We start from the raw sequence: 15,673 nt of genomic DNA, 5'->3' as shown, positions 1-15,673 counted from the left end.
AGGAAGGATCGGATGCACAGAGAAATGGAGCCTCTTCAGGGCCGTCCTCACATCAAATCTCTCCTCTTGCTTTGCCACAAATGGTTGCACAGACAGGTGACTGCATATCTGAGTCCTTGGCAGCTGTTTCTCTTCCGTTTGCAGTGTGTGGTTCCTTCTTACATCGCTTTGATTCCAGCTTGGCAGCAGAGGGGCATCCTGTAAGAGCAGAAGAGAAGTGCTGCGTGATGTGGGCATGGCGCTGTGCAGCCAGCACCCACTGCAGTGCTGTGTTCCCCTTGCTGCAGGGGAAAGCAGGAGGGAAGGAACCACAGCCATGAACATCGGCTTTGCTGGCAGGCAGGAGCGCGCTGTGGGCTCTTTGCAGCAAGGTTCCTGTTGACAAGAGGCAGTTCAGCTCAGTGTGGCCTTGGATGTACCTTAAACTCCTTAAACTGAAAAATGCAAAGGAGGTGGAATCTGCTGGAGCGCGGCTTTTCCTCTCGCGCAGACCCGAAGCAGTGGCTAAAAATGTGGGCAGGGAATGCCAGGAATCCTCGCTTCCATTCCCAGCTCTGCTCCGCTCTCCCCGCTCCATGGCACAGCATCATCTGGCGGCTCCGTGGGCCTTGGCTGCAGGTGAGCTGCTGTGTTCCCATCCCGTAACACCTGCATCTGCCCTCGGTTCTGTCGCTGCTGGGGTGAGACTGGGTGCAGTTGTGGCTCTGATGGTGGGAGGTGAATGGAAAGGTGGTGGCTGTGCTGCCCTGAGGTCTGTACGTAATTAAAAGGTGTAGCTGGGTGTGAAAGAACACTTACCTGGATTGAAGATGTCTTTTGGGGGTTTTATAAAACCTCTTCTTGGTGCCAGTGGGTCGGGGCTGGTTTTGATTTTGTTTTTCTTGGGGGGGAGGAAAATGGGGCATGTTGACATTGCATTTGAGAAATGAGCTCAGAAAGGAATCTCAGGAGGTTCGGGAGTGTTTGCTGAGCATCTTGTGTGTCCTGTTTTGTATTCTTCGAGTTGGGAGGTTTGGAAGCATGGCCTTGCAGTTCCACTTTGCCTTCTGAGCTCTGCGCCCAGCGCTGGCAGCATCCCTGAGCAGGAGCAGAGCCCACAGCGCGGCAGTGGGAGCAATACAGGGAATGCCACTGTGCCACCTAGATGCCACTAAGTGAGAGCAGCTGTCAGCCTGTTCCATTGCCTCTGTAACCTCAAGGCTGCCTGCTCTCATCCAGCTCCTGGCCTCTCTGTTCCCAGGGGATGAGGTTTAAACACTGCAGACACTTCCGACTCATTCAGGGCTCTGGGTCTGGGCTGGGGCTGCACAATTGCAGTGGCAGAGTGCAGTCAGCATGGCTCCAGGTGCTCCTGCTCCGTGCAGATCAGTGCTTTCAGCTGGGGGGTGCCAGTGAGCGGCTGTTGGCTTCAGGTGGGAATGTGGAACTGATGCAGGGAGCAAAGCAAGGAGAGCTGAAGGCAGCCTGACGTCTCCAGTGAATCATCAGCACCGCGTTCTCCATGAATCCCAGATGGATTTGGACATTTAATTCCCATCACCCACTGGCTTTTTCTCGCTGCAGAGTTTTGTTCCTCACCCCTGTGCTTTGTGTTTCTAAGTTTATGACACATTAAGCGAAAATGGTTTGCAAAAACACTTTCTGACTGCAAGGGCATTTTGGCAATCTCGCGTTTCTCTTTCTTACTGACTCGGACTCGTTCTTCTTACAACTAAAATTCTGGTTGGGTTTTCCTCGAGGGTCAGCTCTTAGTTGGAGCCTACCAATGACACAGATGTTCTCCTTCCATCCTGCCCAGAGCTGGCTAGCAAGCTTAGCATCAATCTATGCGATTTTGATCTTTCCATTTCCAGGGAGAGCACAGATCTCCGTGCACCCCATGCAACCCAGTGCTGCTTTTGGGGTGAGCTGTGTGCTGGGTGTTGGCTCTACCCAGCAGTGCCACGCACGGCAGCTCAGCGCAGGGCTGCCTGCACCCCTGTGTGTGCTGGAGAAGAAAGGTAAAATCACAAAAAGCAAAACAAAACAAAAACCCCACTCGACAAAAAGCTGGATGAGAGCTGGACGAGCGTCAGGCTGTAACTCAGTGCCAAACAATAAACACACCATACTGCACACAGCTCTGCTTGCTGCCTGGTCTCTTGTTTTCGTGTGCATCTGTGGGGATGGGGGGGAGGGAGCACGGGGAAGAGCCCTCCCTGCTGCCCCTTGCTGTGTCTGGGATTTGGGGGAGCAAATGCTGAACTGGGTGAGAGCCCTTCAGGTTCCATGCAGAGGGGACTGTGCTGTAGGACTGGGGTGAGCTGTAAGGCCTGGTCTCACACGAACATTTCCAGCCCTGATTTGTGGAGCAGGAATGATGGCAGTGCTCATAAGCTGCTCGCAGCTGCGCTGCAAAGCCCGCAGGTGGAAATGACCTTCTGCTTCTGCTGCAGGGGTGCAGAGCACCAGCAGTGCCCTGTATTCATCCTCGCTGATGTTAATCGCTGACTGTTTCTGCCCAGGACTCTGCCTGGTGTGGCATCACGCTGCTGGTCCATCCGCAGCCCCAGCTGACGTACAGCACAATGATGGAGCTCCTTTGGGAAGCCAAAGGTGACTCTGGGTGATGTTAATTTTCTGATCTCAAACTCATTGCTCACTGCAGACAGGAGTTGCAGAGACGCTGTGAGCACAGTATGGGAGGGGTGAGGGTGGCTGCAGCAGGGAGGAGGGGCTGCTGTGCATTCTGCTGCACCTTTGGGAGCAGAGCAGCCTGTTGGCTCTGCTGCTGCTCTCTGCTGCAGGTCTGCTCACTCTGCTGGTTCCCCTGGTCGCAAAGGATCTGTTTCCCCAAAGTTGGTGGTGATGCTCTCATTCCCGATGTTTCTGGGGGGGCGTTAAGGGTGATTTCCTTGGGGCTGAGCAGCCCCTGTGCTCCCCCAGCCCTCCTGCTTGCTCACTGTCTCCAAGGAACTTTCCTAGAAACTGCAGATCTTATTTTTAGGTGTCAGGCTGGGGGGCGTGGGGGGGAAGCAATGAGCAGGAGGCTCCCATGGCTGCTGATGGGGGAGCGGGGCTGAGGCTGGTTTGTGATTTGGGATGTAAGGGGGCGGAGGATGTATGGGGTATGGTGAGTCCCATGGGGTGAGCTGTGCAGCAGCGTTTTGGGGGTGATGGTTTCCCTTCTCCTGAGCATCCTGTCCAGGTCCATTCCCTCTGTCCCCATTGGAGGGGACCTCTGGGGGCCAAGGGGAGGCAGCAGAGACGTTAGGACCAGCGAAGGCAACACGGCCACCAGCATTGCAAAGGACACTGGATGACTGGGAATGGGGACAATGGGACACTGGGGGAGCCTCGCAGCGTGGGGACAAACCAGCTCTGCCCCTTCCCACTAAAACAAAGGGTTTTGGCATCCCAGAGCAGGGAGTGTCCCTAGGGAGGGCTGGAACCAACCCCCGCCCCAAGCTCCATGCTGTCCCTGTCCCCTCTTGGCTTATTTTTTTTCCTTCCTTTCCCCCTTCTTCCTTTTTTGAATTCTCTTCTATTTCACCCATCTCTCTCATTGCCCCCCCCGGTCTCTGCTGCCCCCTAGCGGCCGTGAAGCTGCACTGCATCGCGTTCAGAGCCACGCCCCCTCCACGAAAAAGCCACGCCTACACGTAAGCCCCGCCCCCCAACACAAAAAAAGCCCCGCCCCGCTGTCACGCGCTGCGCGGGTTCCGGGTGCGGGCGGTGCGCGCAGGTGGGGCGGGGCGGGAGCGCGCGGGGGGGCGCGGGAGAGGGGGGGGGGGGGGGGGGGGGAGGCGCGGGGCGAGCAACGCGTGGGAAGCGCTGGGGGTGCCGAGCACGGAGGGGCGCAGAGCTCGGAGGGCCGCATGGGGCGGGGGGGGGGCGGCACCGTGTGGGGGATCTGCAGAGCCGTGTCGTAACGGGGAGGGCTGCGATGCGGGGTGGCGGTGCGTGGCCGGATTTCTTTGGGGGGGAGCGGCACAGCAGCCCCTGGGTGCTCACCCCCCCCCTCCCCCATCCCCGGCCCGTTCTTACCGTAGGGAGGGCGGACGGGGTGACGGCAACCCACCGGTGTCTCTTCCTGGTGCGTCCTCGTGGCTGAGCGCTGCGCAGCCCCCCCGCCCCCACCCCCACCCCCGGCGCACCCCACGCCGTCGTTACCGGGGCCGCTTCGTTCCCTCGTGCCGCCCGTCCCCATGTCGGGAGCAGCCGCCACCGCACCGCCGCAGCCATGAGCAACGCGACGGCTCCCAGCGCTCCCGGCGCTGCGGGCGATTCGTTGGTGGGCTCCGTGCTCGGCCCCTTCGTGCTGCTCACACTGCTGGGCGCCGTCCTGGCTGCGGTGAGTGCGGGCAGACCCCAACCCCAGCCCCGGCTCCGTCCCTGTCCCTCATCTCCCCAACCTCATCCCTTTCTCCATCCCCAGTCTCATCTTCAACCCCATTCCTGGCTCCATCCCCAAGTTTAAGTCCGTCCCCGTCCCCAACTTCATCTCCATCCCCAATTCCAACCCTGTCCCCACCCCCATCTGTAACCCCAGCCCTGTCCCAGTTCTCAACCCTCTCCTACTCTTCAGCCCCAATCCTGTTCCCATCCCCAGGCCCAGCCCTGTCCCAGTTCTCAACCCTAACCTGTCCTCAATCTCATCTCCAATCTCAGCACCATCCCTGTCTCCATCCTCGATCCCAACTCTTCCCATCCTCAGTGCCATCCCCAACCCCATCATCCCCACCCTTAACGCTCTCCCATCCTCAGTGCCAATCCTGTTCCCATCCCTAATCTCATCTCCAATCTCACCACTGTCCCTGTCCCCATTCTCAACACTCTCCCGCTCCTCAACCACAATTCTGTCCCCATCCACAACCCCAGCCCCAACCTTACCCCAATCTTATCTCCATTCTCAACCCCAATCCCATCCCCAACCCCAACTCTGCCCCCATCCTCAACTCCCATCCCCAATTCCAACCCATTCCCCAACCCCCTCCCATCCCCATCCCCACATCCCCCTCACACCCATCCTGCTCTCCACACAGGTGATGTACGTCCAGAAGAAGCGAAGGTGAGTGACTGGGGGACCCCCATCCCATAAACCTCCGGTTCTGCACCCCATCCCCGCTCAGCCCCATCCCCACCCCAGGTCGGAGCGCCTGCGGCACCGCCTGCTGCCCATGTACAGCTATGACCCTGCTGAGGAGCTGCAGGAGTCGGAGCACGAGCTGCTGGTGGAGGCGGAGGAGCACCAGGTGAGTTTTAGGGCTGTGAGCTTTGTTTTGGGGTGGGAGGCTGCGTTTTGGGGCCATGCCCTGCATTTTGGGGTTGGGGGCTGTATTCTGGGGCCACCGGCTGCACTGTGGTGGCTCAAGGCTCTCCATCCCTCCCTGCAGATGGGTCCCACCTGGGGCTCCCGTGGGGGCTGGAGGGCTTGAGGCTGCCCTGGAGCAGGACTGGAACCCACAGCTCCCCCCAGCAGTGGCAGCACAGCACCGGGAGCAGCGCCAGCATCCCCATGAGCACGGATGGTAACGGGGCACCTGCCACCTTCCTGCACATTTTTCTGCTGCTTTTTCTTGAAACCACCCTAAAAAAAAATGCACTGAGGATGGGGTGGGGAAATGCACTGGGGCTGTGAGACAGGTGCAGCCCCACGGAGCACCCATGGGCTCCTATTGGCCCTATATGGTGCTTGCGGGGTCAGGACACCCCAAGTTCCTTTGGGGGGGCAAATAAACGTTTCTCTGTAACAGCAACAGCAGTGGTGATGGGCAGACCCCACACGGGGCTCAACCCCAGACCCCATAGGAGGCTCCATCCCAGAGCAGAGCATCAAATGTTTTATTCCATAAAACGTTTTATTCAAGTAACTGCAAATAGGAAACCAGACGGTTGTTAACAGTGGAACAAAAAAATAAACAGTAATAAATCCCCCCTTATTTCCCCACACTGGCAGCACCCTGAACCCGACACCGAACCCCCCCTGGCCCCACTGCAGCCGTGGGGGTGGCACAGGGGGACCCCCAGTGTCCCCATGCCCCCACCCAGGAGCAGCAGTGACCGAACCTTGAAAGTTAACAGTAGAAAACAAAAATATATGAACAAACTGAACTGGGGAGAATCCCCCAAACCCCGCTGCAACCCCCAGCAATGCAACCCCCCCAAAAAAAGAGAAAGATGATGATGACCCCAAGCAAAGGATGCCCGGCTGCCCCACACCGGCACAGCAGTGCTCCGTGAGCCAAGAGTGGAACTTAAATATCCAGAGGTAGTTGTGAATGAGAGGACAACCAAAAAAGGATTAAAAAAAAAAACAAAAAAAAAAACAACCAAAATGAAACACAATAATATATATATATATAAAAATAATAAAATAAAAATTAACCAGAACCGATGGGGAAAGGGGTCACCCCGAACCGGGCACTGCAGGGATGCAGCGAGGGGGAGTGGGGCTGCCCCACTGTGCTGGGGGGAGCAGGGTGGGGGTCCCCCCCCCCATAGGGCTGTGGGGCTGAGCCCTGCGTTCCAGTGCTGCTGTTGTTGGGGGGTGAGGAAGGAGCAGGGCAGGAGGAGGAGGAGGAGGAGGAGGAAGCCGGGTGCTGCCGGGGGGGGGCTGCGCCCCGTCCATCTCCCTCAGTCCTGGGGGGTGATGATGAGGTAGCGGCGGTTCAGGAGGGGTCACTGCTCCTCCTCAGATGACTCCTGGGAAATGTTCACCTCCTCCTCGTCCTGCTGCTGCAAAGCAAAGGAGAAACGTGGCGGGGGAGGAGAAACCGAGGGGGGAAACTGAGGCACAAATCACCGCGCAGGGTTCTGCCCCTCCATGCATGAAGCCCCGCGGAGCTGCTGCTGCTTCGACCCCGCGGTGTGCAGCACAGCACAGCCCTGTGCCCGGTGCCCACAGCTGCGCCATGGGGGGGTCGGAGGGGGGCACACGGCGCTGACTCAGCGCTGAGTGTGAGCCATGACTCAGCGCTTCCCACGCTTCCTCCCGCTCCATTCATAAAAACGTTCTGCCAGCGCCGCATCCCCATCGCGATGGGGTCACTGCCACCACGGGGGGGGGGGGGGGGGGGGGACGGACGACACGATGACAAAAAGCCCCACGGCTGGGAGGGCAGGGGAAAAGGGAAAGGGGCACTCACCGGTTTTTTGGGTCGGCCTCGAGGTTTCATCCCTGGTGCGACTGAGGATTTCTGAGCGTTCCAGGGGGGGGAAAAACAAAAACTGAGGTCAGGATGGTGCACCCCACCACCCCCCCCTTCCCCCACCACCTCTGGACCTCCCTCCCATCCCTCTGCTGCCAAATCCCATCACCCCAATGGCCACGGCCCGGGCCCGTGACTCACACAGCAGCGCAGGATGTGAGCTGCATGTTTTGAAGGCAGGTTGCAGGGTGCGTGCATGCAGACACCCCGCAGCCCAGCCCTTCCTCCCCACCCCCTCTTCGAGATGCAGCTGCCATGGCTGGGGGGGAAGGGGAGGGGGGAGGTTGTAGGAATGGGGGATCAGCCCAGAAATGCCACTAATTGAGCTCTAATTGCACCCAGCCACCTACCCTGCCTTTGGAGCTGGCCTTGTTCTTGCTGCCCTTCGGCCGGCCGCGGGGTCTCTTGGGGGTGGGCGCTTCGCTGGGATCCTGGGAGGGAGGGAGGGGGTAAAAAGAGTTGAGGGGGGGCACTGCAGATGGGGTCGGCGCCCCCGGGATGCAGCAGCACTGCGAGCACTGCAATGGGCTCAGCGCTGCTTTGGGGCAGAGCACTGCCGTCCTTCAGTGACCCCCCCTCCCCTCAGTGTTAATCTCCCAGCTTAACTCCAGCTCCTTTCTCAATCCTCTGTTCAACCCCCCCCCATTTGCCATTGGGAAACCCCAAACCTGGCCAGCAAAGAGCTGGGAATTGGCAAACATTGCCTTCGTGGGGGGAGGGGGGAGGGGAGGGGCTGTGCACAAAGCGTTGTGGGAGGGCTGTGACAACCACAAAGCCCCCCCCCCCCTCCACCCCCCACCCGCCAGCATCTGATCCCTCTGAGCAGCTTGTGCTAATAGGGCTTTAATTAGCCAGGCTGCAGAGGCAGCTCTAGGGGAGGAGCTGCGGGAGAACCCAGAGCCTTACATGGGGCTGGGGGGGGGCTCTGGGGTGCAGGGATTTGGGGTGCGGGGCAGTTTGGGGGTGCTGCATCACCACGCTCTAGGTTGGGGCTGCACCCTGAGCACCCCCTTCCCCCCCAACTCCATCCCCGTGTGCCAACGTGCCCCCCTACCTCCCCCCCTTTCCCCCCCTTCCCCATACCTCCGGTTTCTTCCTGGGCCGCCCCCGTCCCCTCTTCTCTGCAGCATCTTTCTCCCCTTTGGAGGCCAGCGGCGGGCTGGGCTTGGCGCCGGCGTCGCTCATCCTTCCCTGCGGCTGCGGTGAGGAGGAGCGGGGAGAAAAAAAAAGGGGAGGAAGGTCGGTCAGCTCTCGGCCCCACGGCGGGAGGGAGAGGAGGAGAGAGGGAAGGAGGGAGGGGGGAGGGCGGTGGGGGCCGCGGAAGTGACTCAACAGGGCCGAGGGGGACGAGCGGAGCATCCCTGGGGTCAGCGCGGCCCTGGTGGGGAGGGGAAGGGGAACCCCTGCTGTGGGGTGGGAGGGAGGTGATGGAGAGGCATGGGGAAGGGGTGGAAGGGAGGTGATGGTGAGGGATGGGGGGAAGGGGTGGGGGGGGAAGTGATGGTGAGGAATGGGGGGGGGAAGGGGGGGGGAAGGTGACAGCTAGGGATGAGGTGCTGCATTTTGGAGCTGCACTGTGCCCCCGTAGCGTTATGTGCAGCTCCAAGCCCTGCTGAGGGCTCTGCCAGATCCCTGCATGTGCTGGCACGATGGGAATTGGGAGAAGCTCCCCCTTACCCCCCTCCAATGTTGCTTTGTAACCCCCCAGCCCACCGGTGCAGCTGCACGGTGCCACCGTCCCCAACACAGCATCTGATGCCCCTTCATCCCACCCGGCACCTCCCCACTGCACACAGAACCCATAGGGCACTGGGGGGGTGGGGGCACAGCAGCCCCTCGGCCCCCATCAGCCCTCATGCAGGGGATGAAGCCACAAAGCTGCGGGGATGGAGCACGGAGGGCTCCTGGTGTTGCTGTCCTGGGGGTCCCACAGCCTTTTGGGGAGCCCGACCCACAGCTGAGCATCGGTTCCTCTTCCACCCGCGTGGGCTGAGCAGCTCCAGATTTCATCTGGAGTCCTTCAGATCCCACACACAGCATCAGAGATGGCAAACTGGAAAAGCAGGAGGAGCTGCACGGCCCTGGGGGAGGCTGTGGGGGTCCTGGGCTGCGTCCTGCTTCAGTGCAGGAAGGGAAGGGCCGTGCATCCTTGCTGCTCCCAGCTGGGATGGGTGCTGCATCCCATAACCCAGCCCTGCTCCTGGGATTGGGGACACCAGGAATCATCCCAGGCCGTCACATTGCTACGTGCCTTTCCTCGCTCATGGGGAAATCCCACAGAGAAGCGAGTTTCTCCACCTCCTCCATCCCAATAACATTCCTAGGGGTGGAGGAAAAACCTGTAGGGAAAACCTGCTCATCCGGAGCCACCGCACAGCACAGCACAGCACAGCACAGCCAGCTCCCAGCCCCACGACCACACGGAGACAGGCACAGGAAACATTCCCAATGGAGGAGCTGAAGCTTCCTGGCAGGAGTGACACCAAACTTCTCCTACAGCAGCATCCCCACCTCCTGGGGTCCCAAATGCACCCCCAGCACAGCACAGGGGGTTGTTACCTGGAGCACGGGGGGGTCCTTCTCCCACACACTCCCTTCCATAAGGGCTAGGCACACTTGAGCTAAAAGCACGTGGTTTCCATGGGCCAGCACTGCTGCTTCTGTCCCAGGGAGGGGGGATGCTGGGCCCTACGGGGTCAGGGAGGGATGCTGGGCCCTATGGGGGGACACCACGGGGCACAACACACGGTGCTCTCACATGGAGCATTCTCAAACCCACGCATCAGCTCTGGAAGTGACTCACGAGTGCAAAACATTCCCCCCTCCCCCCTTCCCCCCACGCCTCGGTTTGCTGGAGGCAGAAACCACGCGGTCACATCAACGCCCTGAAAACACAACTCAGCAGCATCCCAGGGCCCCGCATTCAGAGAAAACAAACCATCATCCCCATGCTTTAGGTTAAGGAAAGGGAAACATCGGCGGGTGAGCAGCGTTTCTCTCCTGGTTTAAAACAGGATCAGAGCAAACGTCTCCTGCTGGCTGTGCTGTACCCCCCACCCCATGCAGCTGGGGGGGGTTGCAGCCACGCACAGTCCTGCAGCAAAGTGCCAACAGCCCCCCATCCCACCCCCAGCCACGCACTGCCTGCTCCACAGCATCGCCCCATTGCTGCGAGGGTCCCAAAGCTCTGCTCTGCTCTTTGCAGATGGGGATACGGAGGTGCAGCGTGGGGCTGGGGTTGTGTGACGGGGCTGCAGGGCCGGGGCTGCACGTGGGCGATGCTTCCCAGCACCCACAGGACGGCAGTGGGTGTCTGCAGCTCAGCCCCCCCACGGCGTGCATCGCAGCCAGAGGGGAGGGAGCAGCAGGGTTGCCATGGAAGGGAGGAAGCAGCTGAGAAAGAAACCTTTCTGCAGAAGGAGGGGGACGTGGGGGGGGGGTGGGGGGATGCAGCGGCGCTGGGGAGCGGCGGGGATGCATCGCGCGGATCGATGGGGCTGAGGGAGGCATGGAGAACCCCCCCCATCCCTATAGGAGCGCTCTGCTCTCCTCTCCAGCCCCATCGCTGTGCTGCAAGCGGGCGGCAATGCCTGCAAGGCCTTCCTCACGCCCCCCCTCCCCCCAGCTTGCGCCCCCCCTACGCGAGCAGCCCCATTCATCCATCCATCCCCGCTCAACCAAACCCGGGGGGGGGGGGGGGGCGGTGCCGTACATCCATCCCATCATCGCACGCCCAGGAAACGGAGCCCGACGGCAGCAGGGGGGAGGGGGGGAGGGCGAACCGAACCGCACCAGCCGGGTGGGGGGGGGAGAATAGTGGAGAAGTTGCAGAGCGCGTTCGGCGGGGAAGGGAGGCTCATGAGGACCCCCCCCCTTCCTTACACACACACCCCGGGGTTGCTTTGAAGCCCCCCCACCCACCCCCAGCCATTAAGGGCAGCCCACCCCCATTCCTTCCTGGGCATGCATCATAAAAGGAAGTGATAAAAGAAAGGAAGGAGGGAGGGAAGGAGGGAGGGGGGTGGGGGGGGAAGAGAAAGAAAGCAGGCAGGAAGGGCAGCATCGGGGCTTTGTGCAGCGGGGGATAATAAAGCCCCATTTCTCAGCAGCACCCCGCGGGGAAGGGCTGGGGGTTGGGGGGGGCAGAAGCCGAACCGAGGCCCTACATCTTGGCACCGAGCTGCACAGCTGTACCCCATACACACACATACACACACATACGGACACACGGACACACGGACACACACCCGAGCCCCGTGGGGGGGGGAGGGGGAGGGGGAGCAGCCGCACCGATCCGGCGCTGCACGCAGCGCCACGCGGACCCCCCCACCGCGCCCCGTGCGATGCGAAGCCTTACAAACGGATCGCCCCCTTCCCCCAACCCACCCCCAGCCCCCCCCATCAGCCCCCTTCCAGTCGCATCGCCCTGCGGCTCCCGGTAAGAACAGCAGCAGCAATACGCACCACCCACCGCCTCACGGTGCTCACATCCACCGTTTGGTCTCCGTACACGTTCAGCAGCCGTCGATGAATGTCGACGGGTTCAATTTTTTCCGCATGCAGGAATTCAATCACACACCACTGCTTCATACGCACTTCGATGTCGGACGCCATTTTGTCGGAGTGCCCCTCTGCTGCCATCTGTCGCGCGGTGACAACGCGGAACGGGGCATTGGCGGGAAGGTTCAACCTCCACCGCCATCCCATCAACATCCGCCTCTGACGTCGGGTTTGGGGGAAGGGGGGGGGGGGGGGGGGAGAGGGGGGGAGGGAAGGTTGGTTGGGGTTGGTTTTGTTTCTTTTGGGGGGGGGGGGGGGGTCGGCGCGTGAAAAATAGGAGGCATTACTTTCGGAGCAACCCCCCCCTCCAGCGCGCCCCACGTGTAGCGCAGGATGGCGTAAAGAGGGGGCAGGCAGCCCACGACCCCCACATCCATCCCCATTGCCCCCGCCCCCTTACATCCTTCCCCCCCCCCCCACCCCCCCCCACGAGCAGCACTCACCGTCAGCGCGATCCCGGAGATGGGCGCTCGGACTGTTGTTATGATTATTAATTATGATTATTAATAATTATGATTAGAGTCAATTTTCCTGGTTGGGAGCCCCCCCCCCCCCCCTCCCCCTCCCCCACATACACACACGCGTGGGCAAACTGGGAAGGGGAAGGCAGAGAGGTTCTTAAGTTTTGGAGGTCCGCTCTTATTGAGGTAATAAAGGGGGGGGGGAACCAAAGTGCTCCAAGGGGAAGGAAAAGGGGTCAGAAGCATTAAGGAAATAAAGTAAGAAAGGGGAGAAATGGGGGGAGGGAAAAAAAAGTGGGGAGAGGGAAAAAAAAAATGGGGGGAGGGAAAAAAAAAGTGGGGGGGAGGGGGAAGAGGAAGGAAGGTGCGCTCTCAGTCTTACTGGAGGGGGTCCAGCTGTTAAAAATAGCCCAAACGCGCTGGAAATTAAATAAGGGCACCGGGGTGAACGGAGAGCCGGGGGGGAGGAGCTGTGGGGCGGGGAGCGATAGGGCCGGTTGTGGTTGTGGGGCCGGAGCTGCGTGTGGGGCGGAGCTGCTGGAGGACCCCCCCCAATAGGGTCGGTATGAGGTGGATGGAGGAGCCCCGCGGCTCCTTGGGGGGGGGGGGTGTCCCCATTTGGGGCTGCTCTGATCCCTTTGGGGATTTGGGAACGTGAAGAAGTGAGAAATGAGGTTTTTCTCTCCATCCCATCTCAGAGCATGGGAAAGATCCCCCACCCCCCCATAAAAACCCCAACACCCCCAATGAGCCCAACCAAGAAGGGGAAGGGCCTTTGTTTGCCCTCCGGGCTTTGTTCCCCACTGCCCAGCCCCACGTGGAGCCGCCTAGAGTGAGTTTTCATCCATTTAAACCTCTTTTTCCCCTCCCACCCTCCCAGGGCAGCTTTTATCCCCCAGCTTCGCACAGTGATGTCCTGCAGCCCCGTTCCAGGGACAAATTCCTAAAGTTACAGTTTGGTGCTGACTGCTGATGGGGAACTTCCCAAATTGGCGCGTGGTGCAGATGGGTGTCCATGTGGGGAGGGGGGGGATTCAATGCCCCCTTATCCCACATCGCCCCCATCCCGGTGCTGAGCTGTGTTTGGGATTTGGGTGCCCGATTCCCACTCGTTTCCCTGGGAAAGGGGAAACCGGATCTTCCAGGGTTGCTCAGGAAAACAAATCCCAACCCACGCTGTTGGGTAACTGGAAAGCGACAGAACCAGTTCACCCAGGGTGTGTTCATCACCCTGCCAGCCCTCTCAATTAATCCTCCTGGTCCCGGGTCTTGCCAGACTTGTGACCCCGTTGCACGGAGATGTGTGGGTCCAAGGGCAGCTGGTGCTGTGAAGAACCCGCTGCCATCACCCCCGAGCTGATGTGCCAGCATTTATGGCCGCCTGCAGGCAGTAATCGGCTCCTGGGAGGGGAAGGGAGCGTTGGGGTGAAGGCACGGCCGTGCTGGGGGATGTGCAGCGGTGTTGGCTGTGTGTGCCATGCCTGGGCTGCCACCACGTCCCTGTGTGCCATCAGTGGATGGCACCCATGGGGACACATCCCCACCAGGCGCCCATAGGGATGCATCCCCACCTGGTGCTGCTGTTTGGCTGCGGTAACCTCAGGTCTGGCTGGGTGCCGCTCTGGATCCCAGTGGGTGTCTGTCCTGCTGTCCCATCCCCTGGGATGCCGAGGACACATTCTGATTGAGGAGGGCAGCAGGGGGGCTGCTTTGGCTCTGTGACACCCGCAGGACCCCATGGTCCCATCCTGGGTGTGTTTGGCACCCTGATAGCCGCTCTGCATCCCTGGGTGCTCCGGGGGGGGGGTGGGGTTCACTCCTTTGGGCCCCTGCCAGGGGCTGTGGGCCATGCTGGGGCCGCTCCACGGCTCGGTGCAGCCTCACAGAGCACAATGGCCTTTTGTCCAGGAACATCCCGCCATCCCAGCTTCCCAGTAACATGAAACCTCCTCGGGGCTGCAGAGCACAAAGCCCCGGGCCGCTGTCCCAGTCCCTTCCCGTCTCCCCCCCCCCCCTTCGCACTTTGGCACACGTGCACTGAGCGTGCCAGGGCTCAGCTGCGTGGCAAACAGCGGCCACGTGAGCCACCATCCCACCTCACACGGCCCCTGCCATGAAGGGGAGGCACAAACCAGCAGCCCTGTGCCGCCCTATGCCCATGGGGGCATCCTCACAAGGATACTTCCAGTGCCTGACCCTGTGGTTCCAGGCCTCCTGCAGACCAGGAGCTCCTCAGCACTGCTCCCCAGCAGCACCGGGTGCAGAAAATACCTCTGTCCCCCCCTATTCTACACATACACACACACACACAGGGCCCCCTGCAGCCCCAGGGCTGGGGACCAACAGTGATTTGTAAGAAAGGTTGAGAGGAAATGCTGTAAATCGTTAACTGGGAGCACAGAGGAGGAGAACGTGAAGGGTTGTTATTGGAGGACTCACTGCCTGGCCCTGCCTGCCTGCCTTATCTTTTTTTTTTAATTGAGGTGTTTGATTGCACATCCAAAGCTAACAGGGACACAGGAGCCTGGGGTTGGGGGCAACACGGGAGGTGCTGCATGGGGTGGGGGCACATGGGGTCCCTTGAAGTGCCCCCTAGGACACCCATCTTTGTGGGCACTGCCAGGGGGTTGGGGATGGGAGACCCAGCATAGGGCAGAAGTGTGTGTGGAGCAGCCCATGGTCATAGGATGGCCTGGGTTGGAAGGGACCTCAAGGATCACGAAGCTCCAACCCCCTTCCACATGCAGAGCCACCAACCTCCCCATTTCATAGCAGCCCAGGCTACCCAGGGCCCCATCCAACCTGGCCTTGAACACCTCCAGGGATGGACGGGGCATCACAGCCTCTCTGGGCAGCTGTTCCAGCACCTCACTGCTCTCATAGCAAAGAACTTCCCCCTGGCATCCAACCTCAATCTTCTCTCCCTCAACTTCAAACCATTTCCCCTTGTCCTGCTGTTATCTCCCCTTTCCAAGAGTTGATTCCCCTCCTGTTTGTAGGCTCCCTTTAGGTACTGCAGGCTGCACTGAGGTCACCCCGCAGCTTCTTTTCTCCATGCTGAACAAGCCCAGCTCCCTCAGCCTGTCTTTTTGGGGAGGTGCTGCAGCCCCCTGATCACCTCTGTGGCTCCTCTGGACCCTCTCCAACAGCTCCCTGTCTTTCTTGTACTGGGGGCTCCAGACCTGGACGCAGCACTGCAGATGGGGCCTCACAAGAGCAGAGCAGAGGGGGACGATCACCTCCCTGTCCCTGCTGGCCACCCCTCTGCTGATGGAGCCCAGGATCCCATTTGCTTTCCAAGCTGTAATCACGCACTGCTGGCTCATGTTCAGTTTTTCATCCATCAGGACCCCCAGGTCCTTCTCTGCAGGGCTGCTCTCAAGGAGCTCCTTCCAGTCTGTACAAATGCCTGGGATTCCTATGGTCACTTCTGTGTCCCCAGGAGGGGCCACCTGCAGCGCT

General features: G+C 60.4%; 2 protein-coding genes across 4 annotated transcripts; one reads left to right on the top strand and one right to left on the bottom strand.

The window, feature by feature from the left end:
- The first annotated feature begins 3,663 nt into the window (after window positions 1–3,663).
- SMIM29 (small integral membrane protein 29) lies at window positions 3,664–6,330 on the top strand. The gene is made up of 5 exons (XM_052698337.1): window positions 3,664–3,724; window positions 4,032–4,333; window positions 5,025–5,050; window positions 5,129–5,234; window positions 5,376–6,330. The coding sequence occupies exons 2-5, from the start codon at window positions 4,223–4,225 to the stop codon at window positions 5,415–5,417; spliced, it is 285 nt and encodes a 94-aa protein (XP_052554297.1). The 5' UTR covers window positions 3,664–3,724; window positions 4,032–4,222; the 3' UTR covers window positions 5,418–6,330.
- On the bottom strand, window positions 5,822–12,611 carry HMGA1 (high mobility group AT-hook 1). Of its 3 annotated transcripts, none has more exons than XM_052698332.1 (6): window positions 12,594–12,611; window positions 12,194–12,225; window positions 8,274–8,387; window positions 7,541–7,621; window positions 7,128–7,178; window positions 5,822–6,717 (listed from the first exon to the last, which is right to left on the bottom strand). In XM_052698332.1, exons 3-6 carry the CDS (start codon window positions 8,373–8,375, stop codon window positions 6,661–6,663), a joined length of 291 nt encoding a protein of 96 aa, XP_052554292.1. In that variant the 5' UTR covers window positions 8,376–8,387; window positions 12,194–12,225; window positions 12,594–12,611; the 3' UTR covers window positions 5,822–6,660. The 3 variants fall into 3 exon arrangements, with proteins under 3 accessions (XP_052554292.1, XP_052554291.1, XP_052554290.1); XM_052698331.1 differs by lacking the exon at window positions 12,594–12,611 and adding an exon at window positions 11,655–11,831; XM_052698330.1 differs by lacking the exons at window positions 12,194–12,225; window positions 12,594–12,611 and adding an exon at window positions 11,655–11,898 and having other exon boundaries at window positions 5,822–6,714.
- Window positions 12,612–15,673: the final 3,062 nt, after the last annotated feature.

Source organism: Tympanuchus pallidicinctus, unplaced genomic scaffold (assembly GCF_026119805.1).
Source record: "Tympanuchus pallidicinctus isolate F22 unplaced genomic scaffold, pur_lepc_1.0 scaffold32, whole genome shotgun sequence".
NCBI lineage: Eukaryota > Metazoa > Chordata > Aves > Galliformes > Phasianidae > Tympanuchus > Tympanuchus pallidicinctus.
This window is presented reverse-complemented; position numbering and strand designations above follow the sequence as displayed.

What these genes read in the sequence shown, in the direction of transcription:
- HMGA1 (XM_052698330.1), bottom strand. Translation starts at nt 11,897, where the DNA reads ATGGGATGGCGGTGGAGGTTGAACCTTCCCGCCAATGCCCCGTTCCGC. An exon ending in GCACCGTGAGGCGGTGGGTG is followed by an intron (nt 8,388 to 11,654) that starts GTGCGTATTGCT and finishes TCCTCACCGCAG; the next exon opens with CCGCAGGGAAGGATGAGCGA. An exon ending in AGGCCAGCTCCAAAGGCAGG is followed by an intron (nt 7,179 to 7,540) that starts GTAGGTGGCTGG and finishes TGGAACGCTCAG; the next exon opens with AAATCCTCAGTCGCACCAGG.
- SMIM29 (XM_052698337.1), top strand. Translation starts at nt 4,223, where the DNA reads ATGAGCAACGCGACGGCTCCCAGCGCTCCCGGCGCTGCGGGCGATTCG. An exon ending in TGGGCGCCGTCCTGGCTGCG is followed by an intron (nt 4,334 to 5,024) that starts GTGAGTGCGGGC and finishes CTCTCCACACAG; the next exon opens with GTGATGTACGTCCAGAAGAA. An exon ending in TACGTCCAGAAGAAGCGAAG is followed by an intron (nt 5,051 to 5,128) that starts GTGAGTGACTGG and finishes TCCCCACCCCAG; the next exon opens with GTCGGAGCGCCTGCGGCACC.